Source organism: Crinia signifera, chromosome 9 (genome assembly GCF_055691185.1).
Source record: "Crinia signifera chromosome 9, ASM5569118v1, whole genome shotgun sequence".
Classification (NCBI taxonomy): Eukaryota; Metazoa; Chordata; class Amphibia; order Anura; family Myobatrachidae; genus Crinia; species Crinia signifera.
Genome location: NC_139225.1, coordinates 128,655,825 through 128,673,040, shown reverse-complemented (window position 1 = coordinate 128,673,040; position 17,216 = coordinate 128,655,825). Strand labels below are relative to the sequence as shown.

The window sequence follows — 17,216 nt, the reverse complement described above, 5'->3', positions numbered from 1 at the left end:
TCTCTCCATAACCTGTCTCTCTACGTCCCTCCATAACCTGTCTCTCTCTCCATAACCTGTCTCTCTCTCCATAACCTGTCTCTCTACGTCTCTCCATAACCTGTCTCTCTACTTCTCTCCATAACCTGTCTCTGTACATCCCTTCATAACCTGTCTCTATACGTCTCTCCATAACCTGTCTCTCTACGTCTCTCCATAAACTGTCTCTCTACGTCCCTCCATAACCTGTCTCTCTCTCCATAACCTGTCTCTCTCTCCATAACCTGTCTCTCTACATCTCTCCATAACCTGCCTCTGTACGTCTCTCCATAACCTATCTCTCTACTTCTCTCCATAACCTTTCTCTATATGTCTCTTCATAACCTGTCTCTCTACGTCCCTCCATAACCTGTCTCTCTACATCTTTCCATAACCTGTCTCTGTACGTCTCTCCATAACCTGTCTCTCTACATCTCTCCATAACCTGTCTCTCTACGTCTCTCCATAACCTGTCTCTCTACGTCTCTCCATAACCTGTCTCTCTACGTCCCTCCATAACCTGTCTCTCTCTCCATAACCTGTCTCTGTACGTCTCTCCATAACCTATCTCTCTCTCCATAACCTGTCTCTCTCTCCATAACCTGTCTCTCTACGTCTCTCCATAACCTGTCTCTGTACGTCTCTCCATAATCTGTCTCTCTATGTCTCTCCATCACCTGTCTCTCCACGTCTCTTCATAACCTGTCTCTCTACGTCTCTCCATAACCTGTCTCTCTACGTCTCTCCATAACCTGTCTCTCTATGTCTCTCCATAACCTGTCTCTCTACGTCCCTCCATAACCTGTCTCTCTCTCTCCATAACCTGTCTCTCTCTCCATAACCTGTCTCTCTCTCCATAACCTGTCTCTCTACGTCTCTCCATAACCTGTCTCTCTACGTCTCTCCATAACCTGTCTCTCTACTTCTCTCCATAACCTGTCTCTGTACATCCCTTCATAACCTGTCTCTATACGTCTCTCCATAACCTGTCTCTCTACGTCTCTCCATAAACTGTCTCTCTACGTCCCTCCATAACCTGTCTCTCTCTCCATAACCTGTCTCTCTACATCTCTCCATAACCTGCCTCTGTACGTCTCTCCATAACCTGCCTCTGTACGTCTCTCCATAACCTGTCTCTGTACGTCTCTCCATAATCTGTCTCTCTATGTCTCTACATCACCTGTCTCTCCACGTCTCTCCATAACCTGTCTCTCTACGTCTCTCCATAACCTGTCTCTCTACGTCTCTCCATAACCTGTCTCTCTATGTCTCTCCATAACCTGTCTCTCTACGTCCCTCCATAACCTGTCTCTCTCTCTCCATAACCTGTCTCTCTCTCCATAACCTGTCTCTCTCTACATAACCTGTCTCTGTACGTCTCTCCATAACCTATCTCTCTCTCCATAACCTGTCTCTCTACGTCTCTCCATAACCTGTCTCTCTACTTCTCTCCATAACCTGTCTCTGTACATCCCTTCATAACCTGTCTCTATACGTCTCTCCATAACCTGTCTCTCTACGTCCCTCCATAACCTGTCTCTCTCTCCATAACCTGTCTCTGTACGTCTCTCCATAACCTATCTCTCTCTCCATAACCTGTCTCTCTCTCCATAACCTGTCTCTCTACGTCTCTCCATAACCTGTCTCTGTACGTCTCTCCATAATCTGTCTCTCTATGTCTCTCCATCACCTGTCTCTCCACGTCTCTCCATAACCTGTCTCTCTACGTCTCTCCATAACCTGTCTCTCTACGTCTCTCCATAACCTGTCTCTCTATGTCTCTCCATAACCTGTCTCTCTACGTCCCTCCATAACCTGTCTCTCTCTCTCCATAACCTGTCTCTCTCTCCATAACCTGTCTCTCTCTCCATAACCTGTCTCTCTACGTCTCTCCATAACCTGTCTCTCTACGTCTCTCCATAACCTGTCTCTCTACTTCTCTCCATAACCTGTCTCTGTACATCCCTTCATAACCTGTCTCTATACGTCTCTCCATAACCTGTCTCTCTACGTCTCTCCATAAACTGTCTCTCTACGTCCCTCCATAACCTGTCTCTCTCTCCATAACCTGTCTCTCTACATCTCTCCATAACCTGCCTCTGTACGTCTCTCCATAACCTGTCTCTGTATGTCTCTCCATAACCTGTCTCTCTACGTCTCTCCATAACCTGTCTCTGTACGTCTCTCCATAATCTGTCTCTCTATGTCTCTACATCACCTGTCTCTCCACGTCTCTCCATAACCTGTCTCTCTACGTCTCTCCATAACCTGTCTCTCTACGTCTCTCCATAACCTGTCTCTCTATGTCTCTCCATAACCTGTCTCTCTACGTCCCTCCATAACCTGTCTCTCTCTCTCCATAACCTGTCTCTCTCTCCATAACCTGTCTCTCTCTACATAACCTGTCTCTGTACGTCTCTCCATAACCTATCTCTCTCTCCATAACCTGTCTCTCTACGTCTCTCCATAACCTGTCTCTCTACTTCTCTCCATAACCTGTCTCTGTACATCCCTTCATAACCTGTCTCTATACGTCTCTCCATAACCTGTCTCTCTACGTCCCTCCATAACCTGTCTCTCTCTCCATAACCTGTCTCTGTACGTCTCTCCATAACCTATCTCTCTCTCCATAACCTGTCTCTCTCTCCATAACCTGTCTCTCTACGTCTCTCCATAACCTGTCTCTCTACTTCTCTCCATAACCTGTCTCTGTACATCCCTTCATAACCTGTCTCTATACGTCTCTCCATAACCTGTCTCTCTACGTCTCTCCATAAACTGTCTCTCTACGTCCCTCCATAACCTGTCTCTCTCTCCATAACCTGTCTCTCTCTCCATAACCTGTCTCTCTACATCTCTCCATAACCTGCCTCTGTACGTCTCTCCATAACCTGTCTCTGTATGTCTCTTCATAACCTGTCTCTCTACGTCCCTCCATAACCTGTCTCTCTACATCTCTCCATAACCTGTCTCTGTACGTCTCTCCATAACCTGTCTCTCTACGTCTCTCCATAACCTGTCTCTCTACGTCTCTCCATAACCTGTCTCTCTACGTCCCTCCATAACCTGTCTCTCTCTCCATAACATGTCTCTGTACGTCTCTCCATAACCTATCTCTCTCTCCATAACCTGTCTCTCTACGTCTCTCCATAACCTATCTCTCTCTCCATAACCTGTCTCTCTATGTCTCTCCATAACCTGTCTCTCTACGTCCCTCCTTAACCTGTCTCTGGACATCTCTCCATAATCTGTCTCTCTCTCCATAATCTGTCTCTCTACGTCTCTCCATCACCCGTCTCTCTCAATAACCTGTCTCTCTACATCTCTCCATAACCTGTCTCTCTACGTCTCACCATCACCTGTCTCTGTATGTCTCTCCATCACCTGTCTCTGTACGTTTCTCCATAACCTGTCTCCGTACGTCCCTCCATAACCTGTCTCTCTCTCCATAACCTGTCTCCGTACATCCCTCCATCACCTGTCTCTGTACGTCTCTCCATCACCTGTCTCTGTACGTCTCTCCATCACCTGTCTCTGTACGTCTCTCCATAACCTGTCTCTATATGTCTCTCCATCACCTGTCTCTGTACGTCTCTCCAAAACCTGTCTCTGTACATCTCTCTATATCCTGTCTATAACCGGCATTCAATATGGGCAGATATTTCTGTGTCAGCCAGGTGGAAATATCATCCAGATTAGATCGAATTGACATCTGACCAATTCAATGTCAAATCCATTTTTCTTACTGTCGAAATACATTGTGTCAGTAGAAAACTCTGTGGATTCGGCAATCCAGCATCCGTTTTCGACAATCCAGATTCGACTTTAAACAAACTGGAATCTGCATGAGGATCCCGGCTGTTTAATATTGATGGCCGATATTTCCACTTTCAGATATATCGGCCAATATTGAATACCCCCTATGTCTCTCCGTAACCTGCCTCCCTAATCCCTGTTCTATCTATAACCTTCTGGGGGTAATACAGACCTGCGTGCTAGGCTGCGTATATTTCCTGCCTAACGAGCAGGTACAAGCCGACCCGCTGAACACACCCTCCTGCCCTACGCTGCTATCGGATCCGCTCACATGCGTCTGCACAGAGGAGAATTAATTAGATGGTTACTCTGTTCGTAAAGAAAAGTAAGCCTATACTTAGTTTTCTGATGGAAGCTTCCTAGTGAATTCGGGGCGGGCGCTGAGGTCATCCGCCCTCCCGAAGCAGGAAGGGGCGCGCCCATGAAACCCAAGGCTGACTCCAAAGACCGCCCCCTGCCTGTCACTCAATTTGCGATCGCCATGGCTAGTAAAAACCTGCTGAAGGCATTCGCTCTGGGTGGTGGTGGTTGCGCATGAGCAACTATGAGCATGCGCACACCCGCCCCATCAGAGATGGGGCCGAATTCGCACCTGTATCGGCCTGAATCTGCCCCCATGCCTCTCCATACCATCACCCTAATTCCTACATCTCTGCATAACCCACCTCTCTACATATTCTGTCCCTTTATGTCTCTGCATAGTCTGTGTACAGTATGTCTGTCCCTCTATGTCTCCATATTTCTCTACAGACTGTCTACTGTATGTCTCTCCATAACCTGTTTCCTTATGTCTCTCCAGACTCTTCCCCATGTTTCATTATCTTTTCTGACCTACCTGTCTCATTCCATCACTGTCTCATTCCCTTACACCCTGCGTCTGTCCTATACTCTCCCTGCTGTCGCTTTACCTGTGTGCCCAGACATCCCCTCGCTCAGACTGCCCCCCCCCCCCCCCCTTCATACACTTCATGTGTTCTTAGATCACTCCCCCTTCCCAAAGCCGTGCACCCCTGTACGTCCCCCCTCCTTCCTGTCTTCCCCCTCTCTTTGTCACACACCTCCCCCTCTTACAGTACCCTAATCCTCTCCACCAATCCCCGGCCCCGTCAGCCTCCCAGACCTGTCTCCCGTAGTGCACTCTGGGGGATATAGTCATTTCCTTCTCTTCCGTTATTACCTATCGGCTCCCAGAACTGCAAGTCCCAGCATGCACCGCGGCCGGCTTCCCTCATCTTGCCCTGTGATTGGCTGCTGGCTGCAGAATGAATGAAATTGTACAGTATTGTGATATTAGAGGGGCTGCAGTGTTCCTGCTTAATACCCAGCAGCACCATGAACACAGCCCTGCACAACCCCCTCAAATCGTGAGTACATGTGTATGACATAACTCAAACCCATTTCATGCGTGTGTGTGTGACTGCATGTGTGCATGCATGACTTTTATTTGTGCATCATGCAGATAGATAGATATATATATATATGCATGCATGCATGCATGCATGCACAGTCAGTAATGTATGTACATGGTATCTGTGTCTAGTAATCTGATAGTAAGCTACATGTGTATCTTTCTTCTCTCTGTATAAGGCTAAGCACATATGTGCAGCAAAGACACCTGACTTCTATTAGTCAGCAGTTCTCTGTGTCTGCCTACACTCTGTATGTGTATTATTTGTCTTTTTATTAGGGTTCTGCATAGAAAGGTCAGGTTAGGAGGGTCTGGCATCTGGATTGCACAGCAGTCTGTGTGCAGACATGAGCTGTCACTGCACCCTATCTGTGTTCTGTAGCCACCTGACTGTATAGGAACTCTGCAGCACTATGTTACAGAGGAGTAGGATGTGGGGTAAGCTGTATGCATTGTGAGCACATACTGTCCTTAATTCCTTCTGCACATCTGGAGAGACTGAACCCCATGTGACTGTCCGCTGTGCACCCTTTCACTGCTGAATTGCATGCTATTCCCTCACTGTAGCTGAGAACTGACTAATCCCAGTGACATTTGACTCCGTTGTCTATCATATTATTAGCATTATATATGTATGAGATAACATGCACCCACATACCCCCTGCACAGCTCTGTGTGGTGCGTCAGTGTTACAGCCGGCACGAGATGAGCATTCCATTATCCATGTGTGCCTGCTGTTCCCTGTACTCTTTCATTCTTATTAAAATGAGTATTGTTACATTTCTTGTAAGGCATTTTTTAGTCCCCAATATAGTGTTTAACTTGCACATTTAAAATGCTGCTTCATTTTGCTGATGTAAAATAGCCCAAAAACAATATATATATATTGGCAGTATAAATATATATATATAAATATATTCAGATACAATGGTAGAAACTTATTCTGCATACTGCATCATGTCAGCATGTATCTTTCTGCAGAGGTGCTAGCATGCGTGACCTGGAGCTAGCCATCTTTGGCACATTATATACACAATGATATAATAACAGGTGTAGTGAGTATACACTACCAAGTGCCGTCTGTGACCTGTCTGTGACAGCGCACACACACAGTATTCCTAGTCATGAACAGGGACGCTATATGTATTTGTGTGTCTATGTATGCTGATATGTATGATAGTAATAATGAACTTCATCATTTATTAATCGTAATTTATGCGTAGCGAATTCTTAATCCTAAGTAGTATATTTTACTCTTTAATGTATTTATTTTCTCACACGCTAGACAGAAATTACTACGAAACTACATAATTGTATATTTAAGCGGCAGCTTAATCTGACGTGCCCATGCAGTCAGTAATTCAAGTCGAGTATATATAGAAAAATTCCTATTTCACGCTTAGTAAAATGCCAGACATACACAGCACGTGATTTCACCACTGCATACATACATAGTATACATACATAGCTATGATATAGTAACTCGCTACCACTGAGTCTGCTGCTACTGCTACACAGACTGTACAACAGAGGATGTAATCTCCCCACACACAGTGAACTGAGGATCTGTCATCTTCCCAAAATGTACAAAACAGATTATATCCATACATACTGTACAATATAGGATCTTATCTTACATACAGCACATTAAAGGATCCAGTCTCCCCCTTTCTCAGTCTATTGCAGGGTCTGATCTCCCCCCAAAACACACAGACACACAAATTACAAAGATTGTCTGAATCATTTATTCAAAAAGTCCTCCTGGATTTTTTTTTTATAATTACACCATGTTGATGGTATTATTTGCATGCTTTTTTTCTATTTGCAATGCAAATAGCTGGTTAATGAGCTTTATTCAAGCCATCCATGTGTTGTATACTAGGCAAGTCTTCCTGTAGCAGTGGGTAGTTTTAATGCCATTTGCATACTTTATATTAATATACTATGTTTTCTAGATATTACAGAAATTCAAATAGTTTTACCTGCAGTTTGCAAATATCCATTTTTTGATTTTGGTAAACCAAGTGATAGTTTAGACTTTTGTATTGTACAACAAAGGATTTAATATTCCCTCACTACTCAGTATGATTTCCCCCACAGTTGTGTTATACACTATACCGCATTATACAGCATTAGATTTGAACTCCCTTCTCTTCAAATACACTGCACAGTACACCACAACTCAACTGTACCTGATCTTCCCTAAACACTGAACTAATCAATATGTACTATTGGCCTACACTGTACCATACAGCAGCTGATTTAGTACTATGTAATGGGTTCTTATCTTGTTCCACATTGTACAATACAGATATTGTCACTCAGCACTGTATAATGTAGCCCCACCCATTTTGTACAATACAGCTGCTCACATATTGTACATGACAGTATCTGATCTCCACCCTGTACAGTACAATATCTGATTGCCAATACATTGTACAGTACAATATCTGATGCCCCCCACCCTGTACATTAGAATACCTGATTGCCAATATAATGTACAGTACAACATCTGATCTTCCCTGCCCTGTACATTACAATACCAGATCACCAATATATTGTACAGTACAACATCTGATCTCCCCCACCCTATACAATACATTATATGATTGGCAATACATTGTATAGTACAATATCTGATCTCCCTCACCCTGTACATTACAATATCTGATTAGCGATACATTGTACAGTACATCATTTGATCTCCCTCACCCTGTAAATTACAATATCTGATTGCTAATATATTGTACAGTAAAACATTTGCTCTCCCCATCTTCTACATTACAATATCTGATTTCCAATACATGGTACAGTACAACACCTGACCTCTCCCACCCTCTACAGTACAAGATCTGATCTTCTTACCCTGTACATTACAATGTCTGATTGCTAATATATTATACAGTAAAGCATCTGATTTTCCCCGCCCTGTACATTAAAATGTCTGATTGCCAATACATTGTACAGTACAATATCTGATCTCCCCACCCTGCACATTACAATATCTGATTGCCAACACATTGTACAGTACAACATTTGATCTCCCCCTTATTGTACAATACAATATCTGATTGCCAATATATTGTTCAGTACATCTGATCTCCCCTACCCTGTACATTACAATGTCTGATTGCCAATACATTGTACAGTACAATATCTGATCTCCCCAATCCTGTACATTACAATATCTGATTGGCAATACAATGTACAGTACAATATCCGATCTCCCCAACTCTGCACATTACAATATCTGATTGCTAATACATTGTACAGTACAGCATCTGATCTCCCCCATTTTGTACATTACAATATCCTATTGCCAATATATTGTACAGTACATCTGATCTCCCCCACCCTGCACATTAAAACATATGATTGCCAATACATTGTACAGTACAAAATCTAATCTCCCCTACACTGTACAAGATCCCATATCCACTACATTGTACAATACAAGATCACATTTCCCACACTGTGCAATACAGGATCTTGCCTTATACGTGCTGCACAGTACAATATTTGGCCTCCCCCACTCTTTCCAATTCAAAATCTAATTTTCTCGTCACTGTCCAATACAAGATACACATAGTACAAGATCTAATCTTCACCTATATTGTACAATATAAGATCTCATTCTCACTGATCACTACAGGATCTGATATTGCCCCATGCTGTACAGTACAAGATCACATCCCCCACATTGTACAATACAGGATCTGATATCATCACAGTACAGTACAAGATCTCATTTCCTCACCACTTCCCAATATCGGGAAGGAAGATCCCCCATTGCAGACAATTGAATTGACCCCCCCTGGAGTATCTGAGATAGATTTACTGGGTTCTTTTTAGAGATGTTCAGGTTCGGATTGACTCGGATTTACTTATTGGCTATCGGCTGTCACATGATTTGACTCCATATCATGTGACAGCCGATAGCCAATAAGATCCCGTTTCGAGTTCTGGGTAAATCCATGCAAATCCGAGTAAATCCGAACCTGCACATCTCTAGTTCTTTCTGATAAATATAACAAAATAAATTTAAATGTAGCCTATTAAATTATATATATATATATATATATATATATATACTAATCATAGGAAATATTTTTAAAAATGTATTGTTTTATTACAAGTTCATACTGTTGAGTCTGTAATTTACACACTGTAGGTGGTAATTGGTATAAACCACCACATATTGGGAACGATTCAATGAAAAGCCAGTTGCCACTGCAGATATGGTTGGCTGATCTCTGCTTCTCCCTTCATAGAACTCTGGGACACATCACGCAAAGCTGAAGGAAGCTGTTTACCACAGTCCTTATGTCTAATTGAATCTGCCCTTTTATTACAATTCCTATTATATTTTATATACATAATGCAAGGAACTATAGCGTGTAATGAATCATTTAAAATAAAATAAAAAAAACAATTTTAAGAACTGTAATTTTTAGGACCATTTTCAAAACAAATTCAGCCGGTTAATTAGAGACTTGTGACAGTTATTCCATATTCCATACTCTTAACAATGGATATGGCAGTAGGTAAGCAAACATAACGCAGATTGTTGGTGCATTATCAATAACCTACTGCAGCAGTGGGCTCAAGGCTGTGTGTTTCATCCACTCTCCTTAGTGGCCACCGCTGCTCCGGTATGACCTGTATGGCATAGAAGGCACTTTCTGTACTGGGGTCTCCCAAAAAAGGTGTTGCTAAAACAGTAGAGGTTATGTAGGGTGGCAAAATGTGAGGGTCCCAAGAGCATTAGCTTTATTTACAAAAATGGGTACTTGTGTATTATAGCGGCGCCCCCGATGTACATCGTACGATGAACGTATCGCATCGCATGCCATGCACCCGATGGCATACGATGCGATGCGACACGATTTTGACCCCCTATACGATTAAAAATCGTATAAGCACCCTAAAGGGTGCTTTTGAGCACCCTAATGGGTGCCTACAATGTTAAATGCACCCCCACGCCACCCCCCCACTATAAACGTGAACCCGAAGCGTGGCGAGCGCAGCGAGCCCGTGAGGGGCGGCGGTATGCGTCCTACGACCTTTTCATACCCCCACTATCCACGTCGGCGTGGAGTTGAGAATAGATTAGTGTGGCGAGCGCAGCGAGCCACCGAGCCCGAAGCGTGGCGAGCGGACGCGGATACCTTCACAGGTAAACGCGTCCCTTCGTGGGCTTCACCGGTATCCGCGTCCCCTCGCAGGGCGCGCTGCGCTCGCCACGCTTCGGGCTCGGTGGCTCGCTGCGCTCGCCACACTAATCTATTCTCAACTCCACGCCGACGTGGATAGTGGGGGTATGAAAAGGTCGTAGGACGCGTACCGCCGCCCCTCGCGGGCTCGCTGTGCTCGCCACGCTTCGGGTTCACGTTTATAGTGGGGGGGGGCGTGGGGGTGCATTTAACATTGTATGCACCCATTAGGGTGCTTATACAATGTTTAATCGCATCGCATCGCATCGTATGGCATTGTATGCCATGTACAATGGCATACAATTTCAAAATTGTATGCCATCGTACACTAACCAACGACATTGCGTCGCATCGCATACCATCGCATGCGTTATGGTATACGATGCGATGGGCGCCGCCAAAATACACAAGTACCCAAAAATGGAATATAATATATTTAATATTATATAATATTATACTGTATATATAATATATATATAATATAAAAGTGGTCACTGGATGTTCTATTTATAATTCATTGTGGTCTATGTACTAAGGGTTTAATTCAGACCTGATCATTGGACTGCAAATCGTCGCAGCCCAGCTATCAGGTAGCCGCCTCCCCACCCTAGTGAAATCCCGTCCCTGTGCATGACTGTGAATGAGATTTAAGGGGGAAATTAATTCGACCATCAACGGCTAGCGAAGAAAAAAGTAGCAGGATTTCATGGCTGACTAGCATCGCCCATGCATATTACGGGCTGTACGCATGCGCAGTCTGTCGATAAACGGCCGCTTTGTGAATTCGCACAACAGCGATGAGATCTGAATCAGGCCCATGGTGTCCCTTCCATCCAATGAAACTACAAGCTAAAACGATTGCAAGGCATGCTGGGATGTGTAGTTTCACAACAGCTCGAGGGGCGTAGTTTGGACATGCCTGTCCTACAGGGCATACTTACTATTACCTCATATATGTACCATAGCAGCATCATTTTTGTATAAATTCCAGGGCACTGCTGCTAGGGATGTTCATATAACCATGGTATCACCATCATGGCAGATAAATAAACCTGGTTATATTTCATATACTTACATAGTGTTCCCGCTAGGCTGTTTTAGCGGGTCGCTGCGCCCTGCCCGATTTTTAAAGGGCAAAATGCACCCTGCCCCTCTAGCAGCACCCCGCTAAAAGAGCCTGCCTCCAACCCCGTCGGTGTGACCGGGGAAGCCCAGCGCCGCTGTATATGGTGATGCCCAGTGCTTCCCCGGCCATGACAGCGCGGCCCGGGCACACCCCTATTGGGACATTGGTGGCCTGGGACCGCACACAACAGTGACGTCGGTGGGAACGGTCCGCTCCGCCTTACACTGCCCCCGTGCAGCAGCGCCCTGCCCGCCATGGTTCCTAGAAGGAACACTATTCTATTTAAAATAAATAGTAACTTTATTCCAAATATGCAGAGTTATATCAACTGTCTTCTGTAATTGGCCTTTTTGAAGAATGTGAATATCTGAAGGAATAAAAGTTTCCAGGGACAAACCTTTAACATCTGGGACAGTTGGAAAATATGAAAAACTCCTTCAACAACTCCACTTGTTACTCCACATAAATCTTTCCTATTATTCCTCTTTCATTACCCCATGTCACCCAGCTCTAAAATGGCAAATATTTATTTTATGTATAATTGTTATTATTTTCTTATTATAGCACAGCAAATATTGTTATGCTTTACAATTGGAATCGGTGATGTCACTGAATGGTATCAGTGTTCAGTGTGTACCGACAATATCGCCCCCTCCTACCCCAGCGTATGGATGATATGGTTAATTACATCGTCTGCACCCGCTGTTGCGTAATGTGTATGGGACTTTAACAAAGAGAAAATAAGTGATGATATGTGTGGACTGTACAGTGGGGATGTAATTGGATGGGAAGGTTTGTGAATGTTATGTGGGCAGTTCTGTAATCTGAAAAGCTTGCCTGAAGAGGTGAGTTTTCAAGGATCAGGTGTGGGAGGGCATTTCACAGAGCGGGTGCAGCCCAAAGAAAGTCCTGCAATAAGGAATCACGAGTAGTAGATACAGTGAATAGCGAAGAGGTCAGCCTGAGAGATATTTTGAGATAAGCAAATAGATGTATTTTGGAGTTATTTGGTTTAAGGCCTTGTGCGTAAGTAAAAGTTTGTTGTATTGAATACGGTAGAATACAGGTAATAAATGGAAAGACTGACAAAGCAGTTTTGCAGACGATGAACGTCTGGCGAGGAAGATTAGCCTCGCAGCTGCAATAGGATGAGAGATGGCTGGGTTTGACCAAGTGGGTCTTAAGACCTCATTTCAAGTTATTTGGATAGGGAGTGGTAGAGAATTCCAGAGGTAGGGAGCATCATGGGCAAAATCTATCTCCTCCTTGTACTTCCAGCAATTCCATATTTTAGGAATCTATGTATCTCATTTTAATCCCTAGAGCTCACTTTCTAAAACTCGTTATTCCATATACGGTATAGCATCCTTCCTTATAATAACCTATTACTCTATATAAAGTATCAAACTATCCCAAAACCATTTCCTATTCCAAATATATATATATGCCACCTGCTATAACTCCTCCCATTACTCAACTAAATCCCTCCCTATAACTCCTCCCATAAATATCTCTTACTCTCCCTGTAAGATGTATAATCCTCCTACCACTAAGATAATACTTCACCTAATTCCTCTTCTTAATAAACCACTTCTGTGTTCCATAGACGTAATTGTAGCACTTCTGACTAGCCCCCTATTACATACCTGGTGCCACATATTATCCTTGCTGCAAATAATTGTATTTTTGTAAGGTGTCAATCCGCAGCTTCTCCTCTTGGTGTAGGGCCTTTGAAATGTTAATGCACTTGTTCTGCTGCATATATACATATATATTGGGATTTGATGTGTGCAGGGTGTGCAAGTATTAATGTGTCAGCGCCCTGCCCCCCTCACACCCACACAATGATACGCTGGAGTCTTATGTCTGTTCTGCAGGTTAGCTGTCTGGTGGGATATGTGGGTGGGGGAGCTTGTAAAGGATAGAAAAAATAAATAAAAAAGAAGGGGCGAATGTGTGCATGGAGGGGGGGGGGAGTGGGGAAATAGGACGTGGGTTTAAAAAGAGAGGGTTTTTTTTGGGGGGAGATAAAATTGTGTGTAAGATGTTGATAAAGAGTCGTCAGGGAGGAAAGAGGGGCAGACTGTCAGGGGAATGGGTTTTGCAGAAATTTCCCACTTATATTTCCTCTAGACATGTTCTAAGTGAATGCAGATAATTATGCCAGAGAAGCACAGACTGCAACCGCTCCGAAAACAGCCCCCAGTCCTGCATCTCAAAGTCAAGGACAGGGCTTAAAGGTTAAAGGGGATTTAATCCTAAAAAACGGAACGAATGGTTAATATACATGCTGCAATTCTTATCATGGTTTAACTGGTTGCAAAACATATAGACCTGAAGATGTCCCCGATACTGATCAGTATCAGATCGCGATGTATGAGATGTTGGACACCCGATTGTTAACTGAAAGATAGGCCTTACTGTAACATTACTCTCTTTCAGTAGGTTGTACCACTGCATATTAAGCCTGATTAAGACATTTACTGTATGTAAATCCATTATTTACGTAATTCACCAGTGTTTAATGTGCAGGAGCCGCACCAGTTTGGTCCTACGATGTTGGTCGAGGAGCATGATTGACATGGTGTTTGGTGACGAGGTGTGTCCCAGAAAGCGTGGGTATTTCTGGGTGATCTGAAGCCATTGACTTTGTCCATAGATGCAGAGTCACTGGCCTTGGAAACGTGTTTTTGGCTGACATCGTGAGAAACCTGAAGGTCACTCTGATGTCTGATGTTCACATACTTGGGGCCAGATGCACTAAGCTTCAAAAGTGATAAAATGATAAATAACCATCCAATCAGCTGCAGTCTGAAACATGGCAGGTAGGAGCTGATTGGCTGGCTGTTTATCACTCTCCTTTTTATCACTTTTGAAGCTTAGTGCATCTTGCCCTCGATCTGATGTTACGTCTTCAGATGCAGCAGCGGATTACAGAATCCGTTAGTGGCCATCTTTTTTTTTTAAATTAAGACACCTCCTGTTGCTTTTGCATAATTTTGCACAGCCACTGCATACAAAGTGCTAGATTCAGATAAGAAATGATAGCCCTAATGATTATGGAATGACCGCATGTGCGAGCCGTCCCTGCAAAGGGAGCCATTGCAGGCTGCCTGCAGGGTGATTGACACCCTGCGGGTGTTTGGGGGACAGTCACTGTGAATAGCTCTCCGATATACATTCATGGACTGAATCTGAATTGCAGGCTAGTCCGTCTGTGGATGCATCTCATGCAACCTGTGCATTCATCAGAGCCTCATCATAATCATATCTGGGGTGTTGGCAAACTTGACGACTTTCCATCTGCCCCATGCGGGACATCAGCCACCCACCCAACCCCCTGAAAGGCAAGTGCCCTCCAGCGTTCGCATGGGGACACCCAGAGTTTTCCTGGGCGCACCCAGCGTTTCCGTGGGTGTGCTTTTTCACACCTCCTTCACGCCCCCCCTCCCTGTGAGCAACATGGAGACTAGGCCCTGCACATGCGAACACGCGGGGGAAAGAACAGACTAGAATTAAGGTACCCATAGACGGTCCGTTCCCGGACCGTCCGTTTTGTACTATGCGATGCGCGCTCCCGCGCATCACATAGTACGGTACAAAAAGTATGTGCTGCACATACTTTTTGTACTAGCTAAACATCGTATCGGATCGCATTGCATGCACTAGGCATGCACTAGGCATGCGATCCGATACGATGCATGCTAATTAAGACCCAAACGGATCCGTTTAACGGACCTTGTATGGGCACCATTAGGCCCTAAGCTTCAAAAAGTGATACATGGAGAGTGATAAACAACCAGCCGATCAGCTCCATGTTACATGTTTTATTTTTTACCAACACATATATGCAATTCAAGAGGGTGTAACCCATTCATCGTGCACACAATAATGCTGTCATTGTGCGTCACAGCCAGTATTTACTCTGCACAGAAATAAAATACTGTAAAGGTGCTGATGCGATTTGGGACGATTCCGCCAGATCCAGACGGACCCGGTTGAGAAATCGTCCCTAATCGGATGTGTTTGACACCTCATCCGACCTGATGCACGATCCCGTTCGCATTAGGTCGGACCCTACAGATTGAAGCTGCTGCAGGTTAAATAAGTCAGATTTAACCCATCAGAGGCACATCGTGGTTGCTTTTTAGCACCCACAATGTGTTGGTCCAATCTGTAGGTGAAGGGCGTGCAGGGCGGGCAGCGGGGTCCCTGCGGCACTGGGCAGTAAGTCAGTGGGTCCTTGCGGCGGATGGGAATTAAGCAGCGCTATTTGCTCGGCGCGGGAATCTGCTGAATTTGAAAACACTGGCCGGGTGCTGATTGGCTGAGCCAGCTCCCGGGGATATACATGCAATAAATCGCATGTGATTTATTGCATGTATAATTTGGCACATCAAGTGCCAAATCCCAAGGAGCCTCCCGGGGAGCTACCAGGCAGCTCTCAAGGGCAAACTGGTCCTAGGACAAGTCGGACTGGTCTATGGGGGCCTTTAATGTAACTCTCTCTGCACATGTTACATCAGCCCCACCTGCAGCGCACATGGTTTTCTCCATTAAAGAAGGAATTTGCTTTCGCAAACCAACCTGAATCACCCCCTTAGTGAGCTGACACAAGTCAAACCCTCCAAGGGCTGGTATTTGAGACTTTGCAGCAGCCGGGTTTATCTTAACTTTGGACTAAACTCCAAGAGTACACTCCTAGAATACTCCCTTACTTGTTGCGAACGCATGACCACTCAGTCGCATTTACACCCATTTCCGCACGCCTATGCTCATTCCAGCCCCTGTCGCCGCGCTCTTATTGTAGACAGTCTCACTCTAAAGTCTGATTTGAAATAGACAAAAATGCATATTGTGAGGGGGGGAAAAAAAGCAATTTGTGACTGAAAAAAATCCCCGGTTCCGCTTAAGGTAGACCCTGCATAAAACCCTTTGTGACAATAGCAATACTTTCACAGCTGCATAAAAATATATACATGCACTTTTGTTCTGTCCCCTACCGCTGGCGCTATACAGCGGCACAGTGGCATATCTGGCACGGAAAGCACAGAGACTTCCGCTGCTCAGGGGTTGGCTGCTGCCACTGAACAGCAACAACACCCCTCTCTTCCTGCCTGATATTCCGCTATGCTTCTATACAGCAGCCAGCAGTAGTGGACCGGAGAAAAGTGTTAAGGAGGGAGGAGGGGCTACATTCCTAAATGCCCCCACCCCCTTTGTATCTGCCACTGCTCAGATGGGAAATGACTGGATGCACACGATGGCACAAAAAGGCACTGCAGAGTGCTGAAGCATTCCCCAAACTAGGAATTAACAGTTAGAAACTGATTGGTTCTTTGGGCAACTTCTTTCACTTGATCTGTCTCCAAGGTTTGATACACCTCCCTCATGGAATCAGAACACTAGCTTAATGCATAAAAACTGGCCTCATTTTCTCAAATCTAAAAGAATGATCAAAAATGACACATTTATTTAAATTCTGAGCACAACATTGAAGTGTGGAATCTGGTCTTCAAACCAATCAACATCTACCTGACATTGTATAGGCTGAATAATGACAGAAGTTGATTGGTTGGTAATGTATCTCTCTCCCTTTGATCTCTCTCTCTAATTAGGGCCAGTTGTATCAAGC

The 17,216-nt window shown here is 44.4% G+C and overlaps 1 protein-coding gene across 4 annotated transcripts in view; it reads left to right on the top strand.

Moving 5' to 3' along the window:
- Positions 1-5,041: 5,041 nt before the first annotated feature.
- The window catches only part of DPF1 (double PHD fingers 1), an 81,798-nt gene continuing 69,623 nt past the window's right edge, over positions 5,042-17,216 (top strand). For all 4 annotated transcript variants that reach the window (XM_083159755.1, XM_083159753.1, XM_083159754.1 and 1 more), the window contains exon 1: positions 5,042-5,198. In XM_083159755.1, coding sequence (XP_083015881.1) covers positions 5,101-5,198 — 98 coding nt within the window. In that variant the 5' untranslated portion in view covers positions 5,042-5,100. The remainder of the gene's footprint in view (positions 5,199-17,216) is intronic.